The sequence below is a fragment of the Stigmatopora argus genome, chromosome 5 (assembly GCF_051989625.1).
Source record: "Stigmatopora argus isolate UIUO_Sarg chromosome 5, RoL_Sarg_1.0, whole genome shotgun sequence".
NCBI classification, from domain to species: domain Eukaryota; kingdom Metazoa; phylum Chordata; class Actinopteri; order Syngnathiformes; family Syngnathidae; genus Stigmatopora; species Stigmatopora argus.
In genome coordinates this window covers 10,096,514-10,110,707 of record NC_135391.1, presented here as the reverse complement: position 1 = coordinate 10,110,707, position 14,194 = coordinate 10,096,514, and the positions used below count along the sequence as shown (strand labels likewise).

Sequence of the window (14,194 nt, the reverse complement as noted above, 5' to 3'; positions counted from 1 at the left end):
GGCCTCAACATCCTCATGGGCATCAATCAGCTGCCGGAGAGTGCCATGTACTGGGCCAGCGACATCTTTATAGGCAACGCGGGCTTCAAGAAGACCATGACCGCCAGGCGCTTCGAGAAGCTCACGCAGTACCTCCAGCTTTGCGACAGGGAGACGGAACCCGTGCGTGGTGAGCGCGGCTACGACGGCCTCTTCAAGATCAGGCCTCTCCTGGACGTGCTGGAGAACACCATGTGGGACGCCTACACGCCCAACCGCTGTCTGACCATCGACAAGAGCGGCCTCGTGACCAAGGGGCGTCTTCCGCCCACGCACGCCATGCCCTCCAAACCCCTGAAGAAAGGCCTGAGCGTTTGGATGCTATGCGACTCGCGCTCGGGCTACTGCCACCGGGCCAAGATTCACGTCGGGCGGCCCAGCGAGGACCGAGCGCTGCTGCTGCAGGGCTACCGGGTGGTGAGCTCTCTCGTCAGGGGCCTGGAGGGTCAGCACCACCACATCTACATGGGCAACTCCTTCAATTCGGTGCCCCTCCTCCTTAAACTGCTGAAGACCGGGCTGTACGCCTGCGGGCCGACCCATTCCGGCCGCAAGGGTTTCCCCGAGGTCCTCCGGCCTCGAAATGTGGGCAAGCTGTCACAGGGCGAGTTCTATCAGTGCCAGCGTGGCAACCTGGTTGCCACGGTGACACGGGACATCAAGGTAATTAGCTGTCTCTCCACCAACTCCGCACCGGGCATCGTGGGGATCAGTCCAGGGGAGCAGCACAACAGCGAGATGGACGGCGACGGGGACAGCGACAGCATGGAGAGTTCGGGTCCATCTTTGGGTCTACCCAGACCGCTTCCCTTGCTGCTGTACCAGGAGAACAGGAAGGGAGTGGACCTGTGCGACCAGCTGAGCCAGTGCTACCAAGTCGGCCGGCCGTGCAGAAAGTGGTGGCGCTACTTCCTCTGGTTCTACGTCAACGTGTGCATCGTCAACGCGTACGTCCTCCTGAGGGAGAGCAGAGGAGGCACGCCGCCGGCCGGCCTGGACGACAAGGAGTTCACCCAGCGTCACTTCCGGGTGCGGCTGGCCCAACAGCTCATCGGAGACTACCAGGGGGCGAGAGGCATGGAGCGGGCAGCACGGAAGAGGCACGCCGACTCGCCCGTGGAGTACGGACACCGCCTGGAGCGCATGTCCGAACGCTCGCGCCGCTGCCGGAACTGCACCAACAAGGGACTACGGCACGAGAGTGTGTTTGGATGCAAGATATGCAACGTCCATCTTTGCAGAGGAGGCTGCTTCTCTGAATTTCATAAATGAGTTCATTGAACAAATATCTTTTCTCTATAGTTATCATCTCATGTCAAAGGATTCCTTTTACTTTTTTTAATTTTTTTTTAAATCTGCTACTTTGTAATTCCAAAGGCCACCACTACAAGTGCACAGTATAGTCGGACACTTTTTTTTGAGCTAGTTAGAAGTATTACTGCACGCATAGAGACAATAAATGGAGTACTGTATTTGAATTAGTGTAGAATGTTGGGTACATTGCCTTCTTATAACACTGACTGAATCGCCTTGTCAACTTTTGTATTTTCAGGATTTTATATGGAATTGAAAAAAAAAAACACTTTTCTGCAGTCGCATTAGATCTGAGAGTGTTTTGCCATGGAACATGTATCTCTCGTTTTTCCAATAAACGCTCATTACGATGTACACCTGACTCAATTGTCCTTTAAAAAACGTAAAAATAAGTCGCTGTTTGTGACAGCTAAAATTATGTTTTTGAAATAAATGAATCCCTGCTGCAGAAAGTCACAGCTTGGAATAATGAGTGACTAGCAAATAAATAAATAAAAAAACACTGCGTGCACACACACCAGCAGATGGAGTAAGGCACCTGGTGACAGTGGCTCACAAAGTCCAAATCCATCAAAATACTACAGGTCTGAAAGAATTTTTTTAATGTGAAATAAGGCACGAATTAGACATGGGCCTAAAGGAACACTGATTTTAGTTTGTCATTAAACATTTTCAATAGTGTACTTATACTCATCACTGGTACTATAAAAGTGCAATCTATCGCAGTGTTTACAATTTTATTCCACCCAGAAAATTCCCTTATATGTGACTAGAATATTTGAAACAAGTAGTAAAATAATGTCAAAAGTGCAGTTTTAGGTCACTGGAGGTCATTCATTTGGACAAGAGGTCATAATGTTGGAGGCAGCAGGACTATGATATAGGGGGCTCTTTAGATTCTTTGAGTACAACTCACTGTAATGAACAGTTTTTGACAAATGAGTTAGCCATTTGCTTCGAATGGTTAACATCTGGCTCAAAATGGCACGTGGGAGAGGTAAAAATAGTTAAAGAACTTGTGTTGACAAATGATGACGATTGTCACTAGTGCATTCTAATCAACTACTGCAGATTTACATTGGATAAAATGGGCATAAAATATATATATATTTTAAAAGATGCAGAGTCTGTTCTGCGGCATAGATTCATGGCCTGCTTGACGCCTTCTTCCCCCCTCGACTATTCCCAGACTGGAAGAACGTTAGTCTACTAGACGCCCATCCCGCTGATCTGCGGGAGCCCCATGGGGAGTTTCTATAGCAACGGCGGCTGGTGAAGACAGGGAGACGCCAGCAGACCCACATGGTTGTCATGGTACTAACTCTAAAGGTGGGAGGTGCCCAAAACTCACCACCCTATCCGTTTTTCCAAAACTCGTCACTGTGTCTTTGGCAGTGTAGGAGAGAGCTGACCGCCTCCACACTTTACAGGGAGCCAGAGTTACCAGGCAGGCTCTACTCTTGGCTAAGATTCCCAAGGAAATGGCCAAAAATGTTCCCATCCAGTTGTAAAATTTCAGTTTGAGATTTCACATGATGCTGCTGCTGATGAGGAAGCAACGAACCCAAAATATAGTTAACGATATGGTGACCAAAATTTGCACTGAAAACCTTTAGAACTCTACCAGGTGTCTCACTTTTAGGAATGTATTGCCAAATGTTTTCGCATGGCCTGCTTTTATTACAACCACATTAGCATACCTGTCAACCTCTGCCGATAACTGCCCTTATAAATGATTATGATTTCCCCTTACGAACCCCAAAAAAACCTTACAAACACCGTACGACTCGTACGGTGTTTGTAAGGTTTTTTTGGGGTTCGTAAGGGGAAATCATAATCATTTATAAGGGCAGTTATCGGCAGAGGTTGACAGGTATGCATTAGCTTTAATATGCAATCAGTATGCAGCTAAACCAACCCAACGCCCATGCAGACATTTCTTCCTCATGTTTTACAAATTTTCTGACATACCTAACTCATTTAAAACCACAGCAGTGTTCTATTTTTGGCTTGTTGTTTAAAAATAACCATGGCAAAATCCCTTGATGATCACCGGAATGTTTTCCACTATTGATTATTAAAGTGTTTTTTTTTTAAAGTTCATAAAAATGTGAAAATCCACGCTGAAACTCGTAAGCGGAAGTCACTCTTGCTACTAGGACTCAGCACTGAAGGAAAAAAAATATATATATATATAATAGGGGTGACTCTACTTCGCGATTTTTTCGATTATCTGTCTGGTCTACATTAACCGCGATATTCGAGGGATTACTGTAATTATCTCATTAAGAAAATAAGATACACATGTTTAAGTTCCAATGGTTGTTTGTTTAACATTTGTATTACTTTTTGGAGAAAATCTACGTAGGCATTGGCTGAGCAAACTCCGCACACAAAGACCAGAGCCCAACTAGGGATTGAACCCAAGCTTCTATGTCCCATGGACCGTTTTGGGATTTGATGATGTGGACGAACCCAGTAAAACGACCAGAGGAAGTTTGATGTCCGGACCTCTCGCCAGTGGGTCACCAAGAGTGACCTGCAACCAAAAAATAGTTTTAGTTAGTTTCTTTTTTTTTCTCGTACTGAAACAACGAAAGGAAATGTGCATTTGTTTATATGATTGTTGTTTTACTCAGTAAAGTTGCCATAGTTTATCAGAAGAGCCAAAAGCTCTTGTTACAGTAGACAATTAAAAAGCGCCATTTGCATTAAAGATGATATGTTATGATATGATATATGATATTAGTATGATAGGTTATCATCACTACCTCAAAATCCTCGTTATTCAATCAAAATGCAGATAGACAGTAAATTATGAGATGGAAAGAATTAGCAATTGCCCAAGGCTACCCGATCAGTTTACACAAAGAAAGATAACCTCGAACGCTTTAGCCGAGGAGAAGCTCCGATTTCGGCTGGCCTAGATTTCATTGTGAAATTCTACACAAATCCTTTGGGGTTAATTGTTGGACATGCAAATGTGCATTAATATTTAATGCCATTTGATGTAAAATAGAAAACTGAAGATAAAACATTAAATCATTCATCAACGTATCTAAAAAAACAACATTGGTTCCGTCTTCCCATTGACAGTGGAATAAAAACTATAATTTCATGGCTGCTCACTAGGACAAAGCATCCCATATATGGTTATAAACAGATCCCAATACTGTAGCCACATTTATAGGCAAATACACAAGTATACAGTGTAATCAAAAAGCTGGGCACTTATTATGAAAGGATAAACAAAGGTAGATTATCAGTGATAAAGGGGCACAATGATGACCCTCTACAGCAAGGGTGTCAGACTCGGGTTGGTTCGCGGGCCACTTTAACGTCAACTTGATTTCACGTGGACCGGACCATTTTAGATATAATATTTAGATTTGTTTTTAATAAATGGATTAAAAGAACTGGATTAAAGCCCTTAATATTCAGTTTTTATAGATCTAAAACAATGTTTATTTTAGCTTTTTTATATATATTTTAAAATTTTGAACTAAAAACACAGAAAAAAATGATTAAAAATTTACAATTATTGATTTAAAAGGGGGAAAATCAGGAAATTTAATATACTTCTATACTCTTCATTTTGATTTGATCCTAAAACAGAAAGTCGACACTCATGATTTACTTTCCCGGGCCACACAAAATGATGCGGCGGGGCAGATTTGGCCCCCGGGCCGCCACTTTTACACACGTGCTCTACAGTCTACACGGAACGTTTTAGTAGCAATTGATAAGAAAGTAATTAAAGGTGCTGTCAGGAAAGAAGAGAACAATATCTGAACATAATTTTTGACTTGATTACCTTGAGTGTGTACTCGAGCTTGATCAAGGAGCAGTTGCAGAAGGTGGGAGAGAGCTGCCTAGGGATACTGAGAACATTAATGATGGTGCGACTGGTTCGAGCTAAAACAGACTCCCCTGAACCAAAGACGATCTCATTTGTGTGCACAAGTGTCTTTAATTGGGCCAGAAATATTTGCTTCTCACAAAGAAAGAATTTGGGTGTTACTGTACCATTGGAGCCATTGATGACCTCAACAGACACTTCCATCGTTTCACCTGCGATGAGTGACCATTGTTGTTTAACGTCATGTACAACACTCACGAGAAAAACGGAATCAGGTGCTCACCTTGCATCAGTCCCATTTTCTCTGAAGTTACATTCAAAATAACCTTCCCTGATCCGTAGAATGAAATTATGGTCGCACTTTGCCGCTCCTGTGCAAGACTGACACCTTGTTAGAAAGCAAATCACGGGAATATAATAAGGAATATATTAAATTGCTTACTTTGAGGCCGATGATAGACATTTCTGACTTGGAGGCGAAGGGAAACTCAGACTTGGTAAGAAATGGGAAATCAATACTCGTTTTGTGGGTGCTCCAAATTGTCTGAGTTAACTCAGCTTGTAAATTGTATGTGATTCGGCCCCATTTCCCCTCATAGGATGAAGGCATATCTCTGCAAACAAATCATAAAGCATATTTATTTGGTGATTTTGCTGAGGATGTGTATGGACTTAAGTATTGGGACACTAGTCCATTATAGTTGCCACACAACTTCATTTTTTCATTTCTATCATTTTTTTTTGGGTGGACGAGTTGCAGCAGATCGACCAGCCATTTTGTGAGTATCGTTTGACTGCCAGAAATGGATTGCCAATCATTGATATTTGTACTTGAATATGTTGTATATTAGAAGAGAACTCACTTATCTGGAATCACAAAGGTAAAAGGGTATACAGTCCTCCCTTGTCGAATGATTTCTGACCCTTGTGAGAAAAAAAGGCACATTAAAAATAGTGCTAAGCAGAATTAGCTTGTGAAGAAACATTTAACAATTGGCTCAAAACACCTCTGCGCTGTGCCAAATTTTAAGTTAAAATGAATTTGCATTTGTTGCACGAGTGTATTTCCACCCACGACAAGCCAACGGGCAATTCATGATTCAAAGAGTCTACATTAGGAGGCAACAAGCTTATAAATAGGCTTCTACTTTTTAGATATTGCATTTATTATTGCTTATTCAGCTAGTAGAGTCACTAGTGGTGTAGTGGTTCATTTTCCTGACTTTGGTGTGGATTGAGTGGGAAGTCAGCTGCGATATAAAACATATCCATCTCATTTTGATTCAAAGTTTGACATGGCAGTGACCAATTTAGAGCTTAAATTAGGTAGCATGCAATCACTTATAAAACATATTTGCCAAGAGAAAAATACAAACCATCTCCTTTATTTTTATCTTGAAGAATAATGTGCTCCCAGTAGAAATATTTCTTTTCATCCTGGTAGGACACCATGTTTGGTCCATCTTGCTCATACCATTTCACCTCGGCGCATCCTTTAGCTTTAACCACCAAAACCTGCGCTTTGGTGTCCTTGCTGGCCACGACAATCACTCTTCCAGAGAGGACATCTCCAACTGAAAAAGTTCTTCCATTCACCTGATTGTATTCCAGAGAAAAACGCTTGATGGACATGATGAGGTCACATTTCTCACACCTTTACTTGTTGACATGGAGTGGATGGAGCAGCATACTTCTTGAAAAACAGTCCTCCATGTGTTAAAAGTTGTCATGTGATCAAGCCTTGGTGTCACATTCGTGAAGGTAGTATAGTAACCTTAGATGGAGCCTTAATTCGGTTGATTACTGTTGTAGTACAGTTATTTTGCCAATAGGTAGTGCTATTTTTCCATGCTGTATTGAGGGTTTGGATGCTCTTATTAGTAGTACAAATTCATTCAAACATTATTTCATCCGCCCCCCCAAAGTAAAAGTATTGTATATAATATAGTAAGGTGTTGTATCTAATTCCAATATAAACTTCTATCAACAAAATTGTTTTGCCAGTTCATTTTATTCGTTTCAAAATATATAAAAAATACATAGTCACATAAAATTACAAATACTTTGTATAGATAATGTACAGGTTTTTTTTTTTTTTTTTTTTTTTTTAGCTTATATACAATATGTACTTACCTGAATCAACCTACTCATGAGCATTTCAAAAGTTTAGGTTTTGTTTATAAAATAAGCTTGGATTCAATTTCCGGCTATCGTGTGAAATTGGTGTACGCTATTAACAATAGTTTTCCGCATTTATTGGCTTAGTAATTAGGAGGATTGTCTATAGATCGTGGTTTTGTCGGCCGTTTTCCAGCCCTCTGCGTTTGCTGGTTTGGTTTTGAATATTCAGCAACTACAGACTTTGAAGCATCTAGTAATTGTTGTTGATGCTGTCGTTTGACATAATATAGACTGTCAGGTAGGATAAATATTGGCAGGTGAAGGTACAAGAAGCTTGAGCCACAGATATCCAGACAGACCTGTAGAAATTAAACAAGAGGGTAAATTTCAAATGTTTTTTTTCTTCTGTTTCTTGCAAATATAGTGAAACTTCATTGTGATGGCAAAGTGTGATTGATCCCAAGAGTAAGTCCCGCAACATCTAAATGTTCTTATATTGAATACATCATCCATTTTTGTTTGTTCAACATGAGGTTTCAAATCAATTCATGACCACAGATGTCTGGATCGGTTCTCTAGATTCAAAAGTGTCAAAATAACTCATTTGGTGTTTTGGAGGAATTTCCTTTGTGTGTCTGATCAATATTTTTTATATCTTCTATCAACGTCAACAAAATTGTTTTGTCAGTTCATTTTATTCGTTTAAAAATATATAAAAAAAATAGAAGTATATAAGCTAAAAAAGTGTATATTATCTATACAAAGTATTTGTATATTTATGTGACTATGTATTTTTTAAATATATTTTTAAATGAATAAAATGAACTGACAAAACAATTTTGTTGTCGTTGTTAGAAGTTTATATGTAGAATTAAGATTGTTTTTTAAAAGTAACTTCGAATTGTCCTTTGGCAGCAATAGTTGTAATTCAAGTGAGCAAAATCAAGTTTGCCCAGTAAGATGAGATCGTGCATTTCGCAAGGTAAAAAAAGTATGGCAATTTTCCATGTACATTTGTATTGTAAAATCACATTAGAGTAAAAAAAAAAGACAAATGGAAAAAAAGGACACAAATTAATATTGACCAAGTTACCTTCAAAGCGTAGAGAATCTCGACGGGTGAGTTGGATGAGATGGAGGGAGGTGTTCCTCTCGGGATGGTGATCAACTTAGTGATATTGTCTTTGCTCTGGCTGTGAACAGCCTTGGCATTTATCTCAAGGAGAGGAAAGATTACCACTGTACTGTTGGTTGGGCTTATACGACTTTGAATCCTGTACAAAATGTATTTGAGTGCCACTGAAGAAGTTGACTGGTTGTTTATTTCCACTGTGACTTGAAGACCCTCACCTACAGGATGAAAAAAGGACAGGATACTGAGGAAAAAAAAAGTCAAATAAAAACTAAGCTAAATTTCAAACACCCAAATATAAACATTTAGTCAGGAACAAACAATTTGAAGCAGGTTGACCTGCCAACAAAGCTATGCCTGCATTAGGGCTGGGCAACAGACAGACTGAACAACAAATTCCAAAGTCATTAAAGACAAAAACATCACAAAGGAATGAAGGTCGATCACTGAAAGTATTGTTGTGACATTTAACCACTGGCGTTTTTTTGTTGTTGCAATTTTTATCATAAAATGCATGTAGAAACAAGGAAACAAATAGGAATAAATAATGAACTTTGATGCATAGCATTAAACTAAGCAGGAAATAGCAGGAACTCTCACCAGCTTGCAGAATTGAAATTCATGGGACAGACCCGCAGGATAGTCTAGAACTCACAAACTATACGTACACACACATAAAAACACATAATAAACACTAGTAAATACGGTAAAAGATCAAATGTTTTACCTGGTTTGCAAGCCATCTTGTCAATGTAAACATCCATTTTTACGGAGCCAGATCCAAATCGTTCAACATTTTTCTGGATCTGAGCATGTTGGGCTCCCTGCAAAACAAAATCTTCATTCAAATTAATGCTGTCCAACCAAGACTACTTTATGGTCTTTTTGGAAGAAACAAAAAAATTTAAAGGTCACCTGAAGTGAATGTATAACGATGTCTTGTTTTGGGTATGCTATGTCAGTTGCAACCATTTTAAAAAAATATATCAGTTGACTCTTTGATATCTTGACCTGAAAAGTAATTATTTATACAGAGTTACAAGTCTGCATGCCGCCAAAATCTTAACTAAAAGTCACTCGAGTAAGAAATATGTTACAAAAAATATCAATAAAAATCAGAAATCTTACATTGAAGTTGCAAAACCTTCAATCTTCTTGGATGATATATATATATATATTCTTGGATTGGTTATTTCTTTAAATCTTCGCCATAAGGCGTTGATTGATGTTTCTATGAGTGAGGTTGAGTAAAAATGTGAGCATGGAAAGTTTCCACAGTCCATAAAAGTTGTCACACAAGATTTTGCACAGTTAAACCGGTTAGCAAACGACTAAAGAATCTATCTGGTTAATTTCCACTAGACTCAATTAGAGAAAAAAAATCGTTGATGTTACAATGTGATTGTTAGAAAAAAAAAGTCTGGTCAATGTTTCTATTAGTGAGGTTGAGTAAAAATGTGAGCCTGGAAAGTTTCCACAGTAAAAAAAAATCTGGTCGCTAGTCAGTTGTAAGGGTCACATACATATACTAAACAAACACACAGACTCACAATCACAATCATTAAACACAGTAATTCCAGCACTAACTCAAAGACATTTGAATGTTGACTTTGCATCAAAAGTGACATAAGTTACTAACTTTTGGTGTCAAATGGACCATTGGGCCAAGTGACATGAGTTACGTAATGACCCCTATCTTAAACATTTATTTAAATCCAAGACAGTTATCATGTCATAATTATGACATTGTCATAAAAACATTCGACTAAAGGGTCTAAAAATACTTGAAGAAGACACACGTACATTCAACCTAAATCAAATTTCACATTTTGGTATTCATATGACTCAAATACTTTCACTTTTAATTGAGGTTGTTGTTTATTCAAACAAATTCCACAATGACGAAATCCTAGTGACGCCTGATTGAGTCTAGTGGAAATTAACCAGATAGATTGTAACCTACCCCCAGTTGAATTTTGAGGAAATGTTATGTTGTTTTTGATTTGATTGATTTTTTTATGTCTTTATTTATAGTAAAATGACTGCATCTCTTATGTTCATGATTTGAAATATTTCAAGTACCCATCCCAATCCAGCCTAATATGATCTCTGTAAAAGTTGCACAGCGCAACACAATGTTCCAAACAGAATATCAGATTAAAACAAATAGACCACAGGTGTCAATGCAGCCTCAGTGAAGGGCCATGTTTGTTTATGATAAAATCAGGATTAAATAACTTGACTTAATTATACTGACATGACCTGTCTGTTTGGTTTTGCATCATGAGCAATTCCATTCCATTTCAAATACATGACAAAAACAGGGATGTTAAAGGCACGCCAATAATGACAAGTTTATATTCATTGGACACACAAGGATCACACACAGACAGACACAACACTGCTTTGATTCGCCTGCACTCTAACAACCACCTTGGCTTTTTAGGAGTATTATTTTTCTTATCTCTTTTGGAAAAACGACCATCACACAATTTTCCATTGAATATGACACATCGATGGACAAGATTACTTCACAAATGAACATACAATCATAAGAAATGTCACATTGGAGATTTTTTTAAAAGCTTAAACTAAATTAAATCACTAACTTTTATTGTCAAAGGACCTGAAAACTATAACATGCCCCATTTGTATATAAAAAAAACTATGGTGACACTGAGATCAGCTGGTTACACAAAGGAGCTATTTTACAAAGTGAAAACAGGTAAACTATTATATTACATATTTGAATGACATTCCCACTGCAATGCCATGCTAGGCATAAATAAATTCAACAAAAATGACATGAGAACAGTAATTCCTCGTTTATCCTGTTGATATTTTTATAGTGTCTATATAAGATTATTTGGACTTTTAAGACACTCTCTGTACTATTATTTACCACCTGAATGTCCAGTGAAATAAACTCCGATTGTGACATACCTTTTTTACTAGATTCCATGTTTACATTATTGTTTATACACTATAATATTTTCTTATAGAGTTGGCGGCTCCAAGCCACAACTTGGCGAATCCTCGATAGTCGAGCCACAAGGTGGCGAAGTATTACTGTACATGGAAAATGAAGTGAGCCCATAATTTGCATAACTTTAAACTGGTACCTAAACTTTGTAATAAAGATCCAGATGTCTGTTATGAATTATAACATTTTCACAACTCACAGTGAATCCGTCGCGCGCGCGTGTGTGTGTGTGTGTGTGTGTGTGTGTGTGTGTGTGTGTGTGTGTGTGTGTGTGTGTGTGTGTGTGTGTGTGTGTGTGTGTGTATGTGATTTATCCTCAACTTTCATACTTAGAATAACTAGGGACAGGATTGCCAGAAGGGGCTTCATATGGTGGAGGGAGATCCCAAGGTTGGGGTGCTTTGCTCCAGCTCTGTTGATTTGAATTTTCAAATTCTTCTAATCCAAAAGCTGCAGGACCTGGATGTCCTTTTTCCTGAAGAATCTCAACATCAGGAAGGACAACTATTGGAAGTTTGACTTCTGGGTCTACTGCATATTTGACATCAAGAGAGACCTGTGAAAAGCATTCCTTTATTAGTTTCTAAAATAAACTTGAAGCTTTTCTTTTCTCTTTTTGTCTGAGCCACTATATTTTATTTCTAGTCCTATGACAAATGGAATAAAGGTAAGGTAAAGTGTAAGGTGTAATAGAATCATCAACTTACCTTCAGTCTGTATTCCAGCTTGATGATGGTGGAGCTCAGAATGGAGGGAGGTAGATTCCTGGGGATTGTGAGCACTCTCTCCACTGTTATCTCTTTGCCATCGGCATCAAGAGATTCAAGTTTATCCTTAACAATATCATTTGTGCAAAGTCTCCTATTACCTTGAGCAAAGAAACTCTGCTTTTCGTACAATACAAATTTGGGTTTCAAGTCACGGGATGATTGGTTAAGAATTTTCATTTTGATGTGGAGAGCTTCACCTGCAAAGGAACACAATGCGTGTGTAGCCAGTTTCATCAGTGGGGAAAATCATAATTGAGAACATTAAAATTGTTGAATGAATAAAAAAGTCAGACCAGTGGAATTCCATTCAAGTGATTGCAAGTGTTAGTGAGAAATGTTGCACAAAGCCAGATAGTTTATGTATTTATTCATTAAAATAAGATCAGATCAAAATACACATGCAAAAATGCAAAAATGCAAGGCGTGCCCTCATAATTATGTGATTCACAATGAGTAGAGAAAATATATTTAAATTTAGGGTAAAACAGTGTGGACTAATTTCACCTGTGTTGCTGTTAAAATACATAAAGAATACCAAATGGTTGTCACTAGGTGAACAGCAGTGTATGTAAATCTGATTACCTGGTTGGTATCCCATTTTTTTGGTGTAAACCTCCATTGCAATACTCCCAGACCCAAAAACCTTCAGTTTTTTATTGGTGGAATCATGCTGAGGTTCCTGGAAGAAAGATCATCATTTGAAATAATGTGAAATACTGAAAATTAAATTCATTTTTTTCCCCAACCAATTGTCAAATAATTATATGTTATGGTCCCAAATGTCTTACCATAAGTCCATGTACATCCATATCTGCTTTGGAGACAAATGTAAAGTGAGCTTTTGTTGTTTTTGTCAGCTTCATCGATTGTTTGAGCTCCGCTTTAAGTTTATGAGTAATTCTACCAATCGATGATTTGAAAGTCGATGGCATTTTACTGAAAAGAACAAACGTCGTTAACTTAAAGGGCTCGAAAGGAAAGACGGGATACGACTCGATATGATATAAGTAGAGTAAGTGTTACAATCCAATGCAACATGGGATTTTTTTTTTAAATTAAAAAATAAATTAAAAATCTGGACATCAGTGACCCTCACATCAAAAAAGGGATTCTTAAACTTTTTCAAACTGGTAAAAAGCCAATCCCTTGTTTCTTCGGAGCCCTGCAAGAAACAATATCATCTCAAGTAAAGAAATAGCACAGACAAAAAAAAAATCAAAAAGAAAAATGATCTGTACTACTATTCTATTCCAAAAATATTTTGGATGAAATGTTGGTAGATGCTCACTATTTTTTTTAAAAAAGTGCATATGACTAACAGTTTAGTGCATTTACTCAAAAATTAAGAAGAATATTCAAAAGATAATGTTGCACCACTACTAAACTTTTAACAGGGCACATTAAAATTGCACATTTACAACGCAATATTCCCAACATTTATACCTATCGGGCACCTTGAAGGAAAAGGGGAACACATGTTTTCCCTTGTTGATAGTATCAGAACCTGGAAGAGTAAAACATTTATGTAAGTTTTGCCTCATAATTATACACGGTTATTTCAGACTTTCTTTCCATCAATGGATAAATAAATGTATTACCAGGTTTTAAGACATTTTGCTCGATCTCATAGTATTTCTCATCGGACCAGTAGTAACGCGAATGTCTCCCATATTGTTCATGCCAGCGAACCTTTGCACTGCCTTTTCCGATGAAGGTTAGCGATTGGATTGAAGTTTCTTTTGAGACCTCTAGGATGATTCTTCCATTGATAACATCTCCGTTTGTGAAGATGTTTTGGCTATTAATGGAGTCATATTCAAGTGAGAAAAAATTGATGGTCATCTTCAAGATATAAAATACAATACTCTTAAAAATAATATTAATTATGAGAGCCTCTGGTGAATCCAAGCAGAAACAGACTGTTTGGCAGAGTTGACAGAGAGATAAGTTAGGAAAGCCAGTTTTTCTTGTCGGTT

General features: G+C 38.4%; 2 protein-coding genes and 1 pseudogene across 2 annotated transcripts; all 3 read right to left on the bottom strand.

Moving 5' to 3' along the window:
• Positions 1–2,498: 2,498 nt before the first annotated feature.
• Positions 2,499–6,900, bottom strand: LOC144074357 (arrestin domain-containing protein 3-like; annotated as a pseudogene).
• A 317-nt stretch (positions 6,901–7,217) lies between these two features.
• Positions 7,218–9,935, bottom strand: LOC144074760 (arrestin domain-containing protein 3-like). Its single transcript, XM_077601347.1, has 5 exons — positions 9,594–9,935; positions 9,381–9,476; positions 9,193–9,289; positions 8,427–8,683; positions 7,218–7,692 (listed from the first exon to the last, which is right to left on the bottom strand). The coding sequence occupies exons 2-5, from the start codon at positions 9,435–9,437 to the stop codon at positions 7,474–7,476; spliced, it is 630 nt and encodes a 209-aa protein (XP_077457473.1). The 5' UTR covers positions 9,438–9,476; positions 9,594–9,935; the 3' UTR covers positions 7,218–7,473.
• Positions 9,936–10,643: 708 nt separating this feature from the next.
• On the bottom strand, positions 10,644–14,061 carry LOC144074758 (arrestin domain-containing protein 3-like). The gene is made up of 6 exons (XM_077601345.1): positions 13,817–14,061; positions 13,662–13,722; positions 13,007–13,154; positions 12,801–12,897; positions 12,156–12,415; positions 10,644–12,004 (listed from the first exon to the last, which is right to left on the bottom strand). The coding sequence occupies exons 1-6, from the start codon at positions 14,058–14,060 to the stop codon at positions 11,765–11,767; spliced, it is 1,050 nt and encodes a 349-aa protein (XP_077457471.1). The 5' UTR covers position 14,061; the 3' UTR covers positions 10,644–11,764.
• Positions 14,062–14,194: the final 133 nt, after the last annotated feature.

What these genes read in the sequence shown, in the direction of transcription:
- LOC144074758 (XM_077601345.1), bottom strand. Translation starts at nt 14,060, where the DNA reads ATGACCATCAATTTTTTCTCACTTGAATATGACTCCATTAATAGCCAA. An exon ending in GCAAAATGTCTTAAAACCTG is followed by an intron (nt 13,723 to 13,816) that starts GTAATACATTTA and finishes TTACTCTTCCAG; the next exon opens with GTTCTGATACTATCAACAAG. An exon ending in TCCTTCAAGGTGCCCGATAG is followed by an intron (nt 13,155 to 13,661) that starts GTATAAATGTTG and finishes TGTTCTTTTCAG; the next exon opens with TAAAATGCCATCGACTTTCA.
- LOC144074760 (XM_077601347.1), bottom strand. Translation starts at nt 9,437, where the DNA reads ATGGTTGCAACTGACATAGCATACCCAAAACAAGACATCGTTATACAT. An exon ending in TCGTTATACATTCACTTCAG is followed by an intron (nt 9,290 to 9,380) that starts GTGACCTTTAAA and finishes TTTGTTTTGCAG; the next exon opens with GGAGCCCAACATGCTCAGAT. An exon ending in CAAGATGGCTTGCAAACCAG is followed by an intron (nt 8,684 to 9,192) that starts GTAAAACATTTG and finishes TTCATCCTGTAG; the next exon opens with GTGAGGGTCTTCAAGTCACA.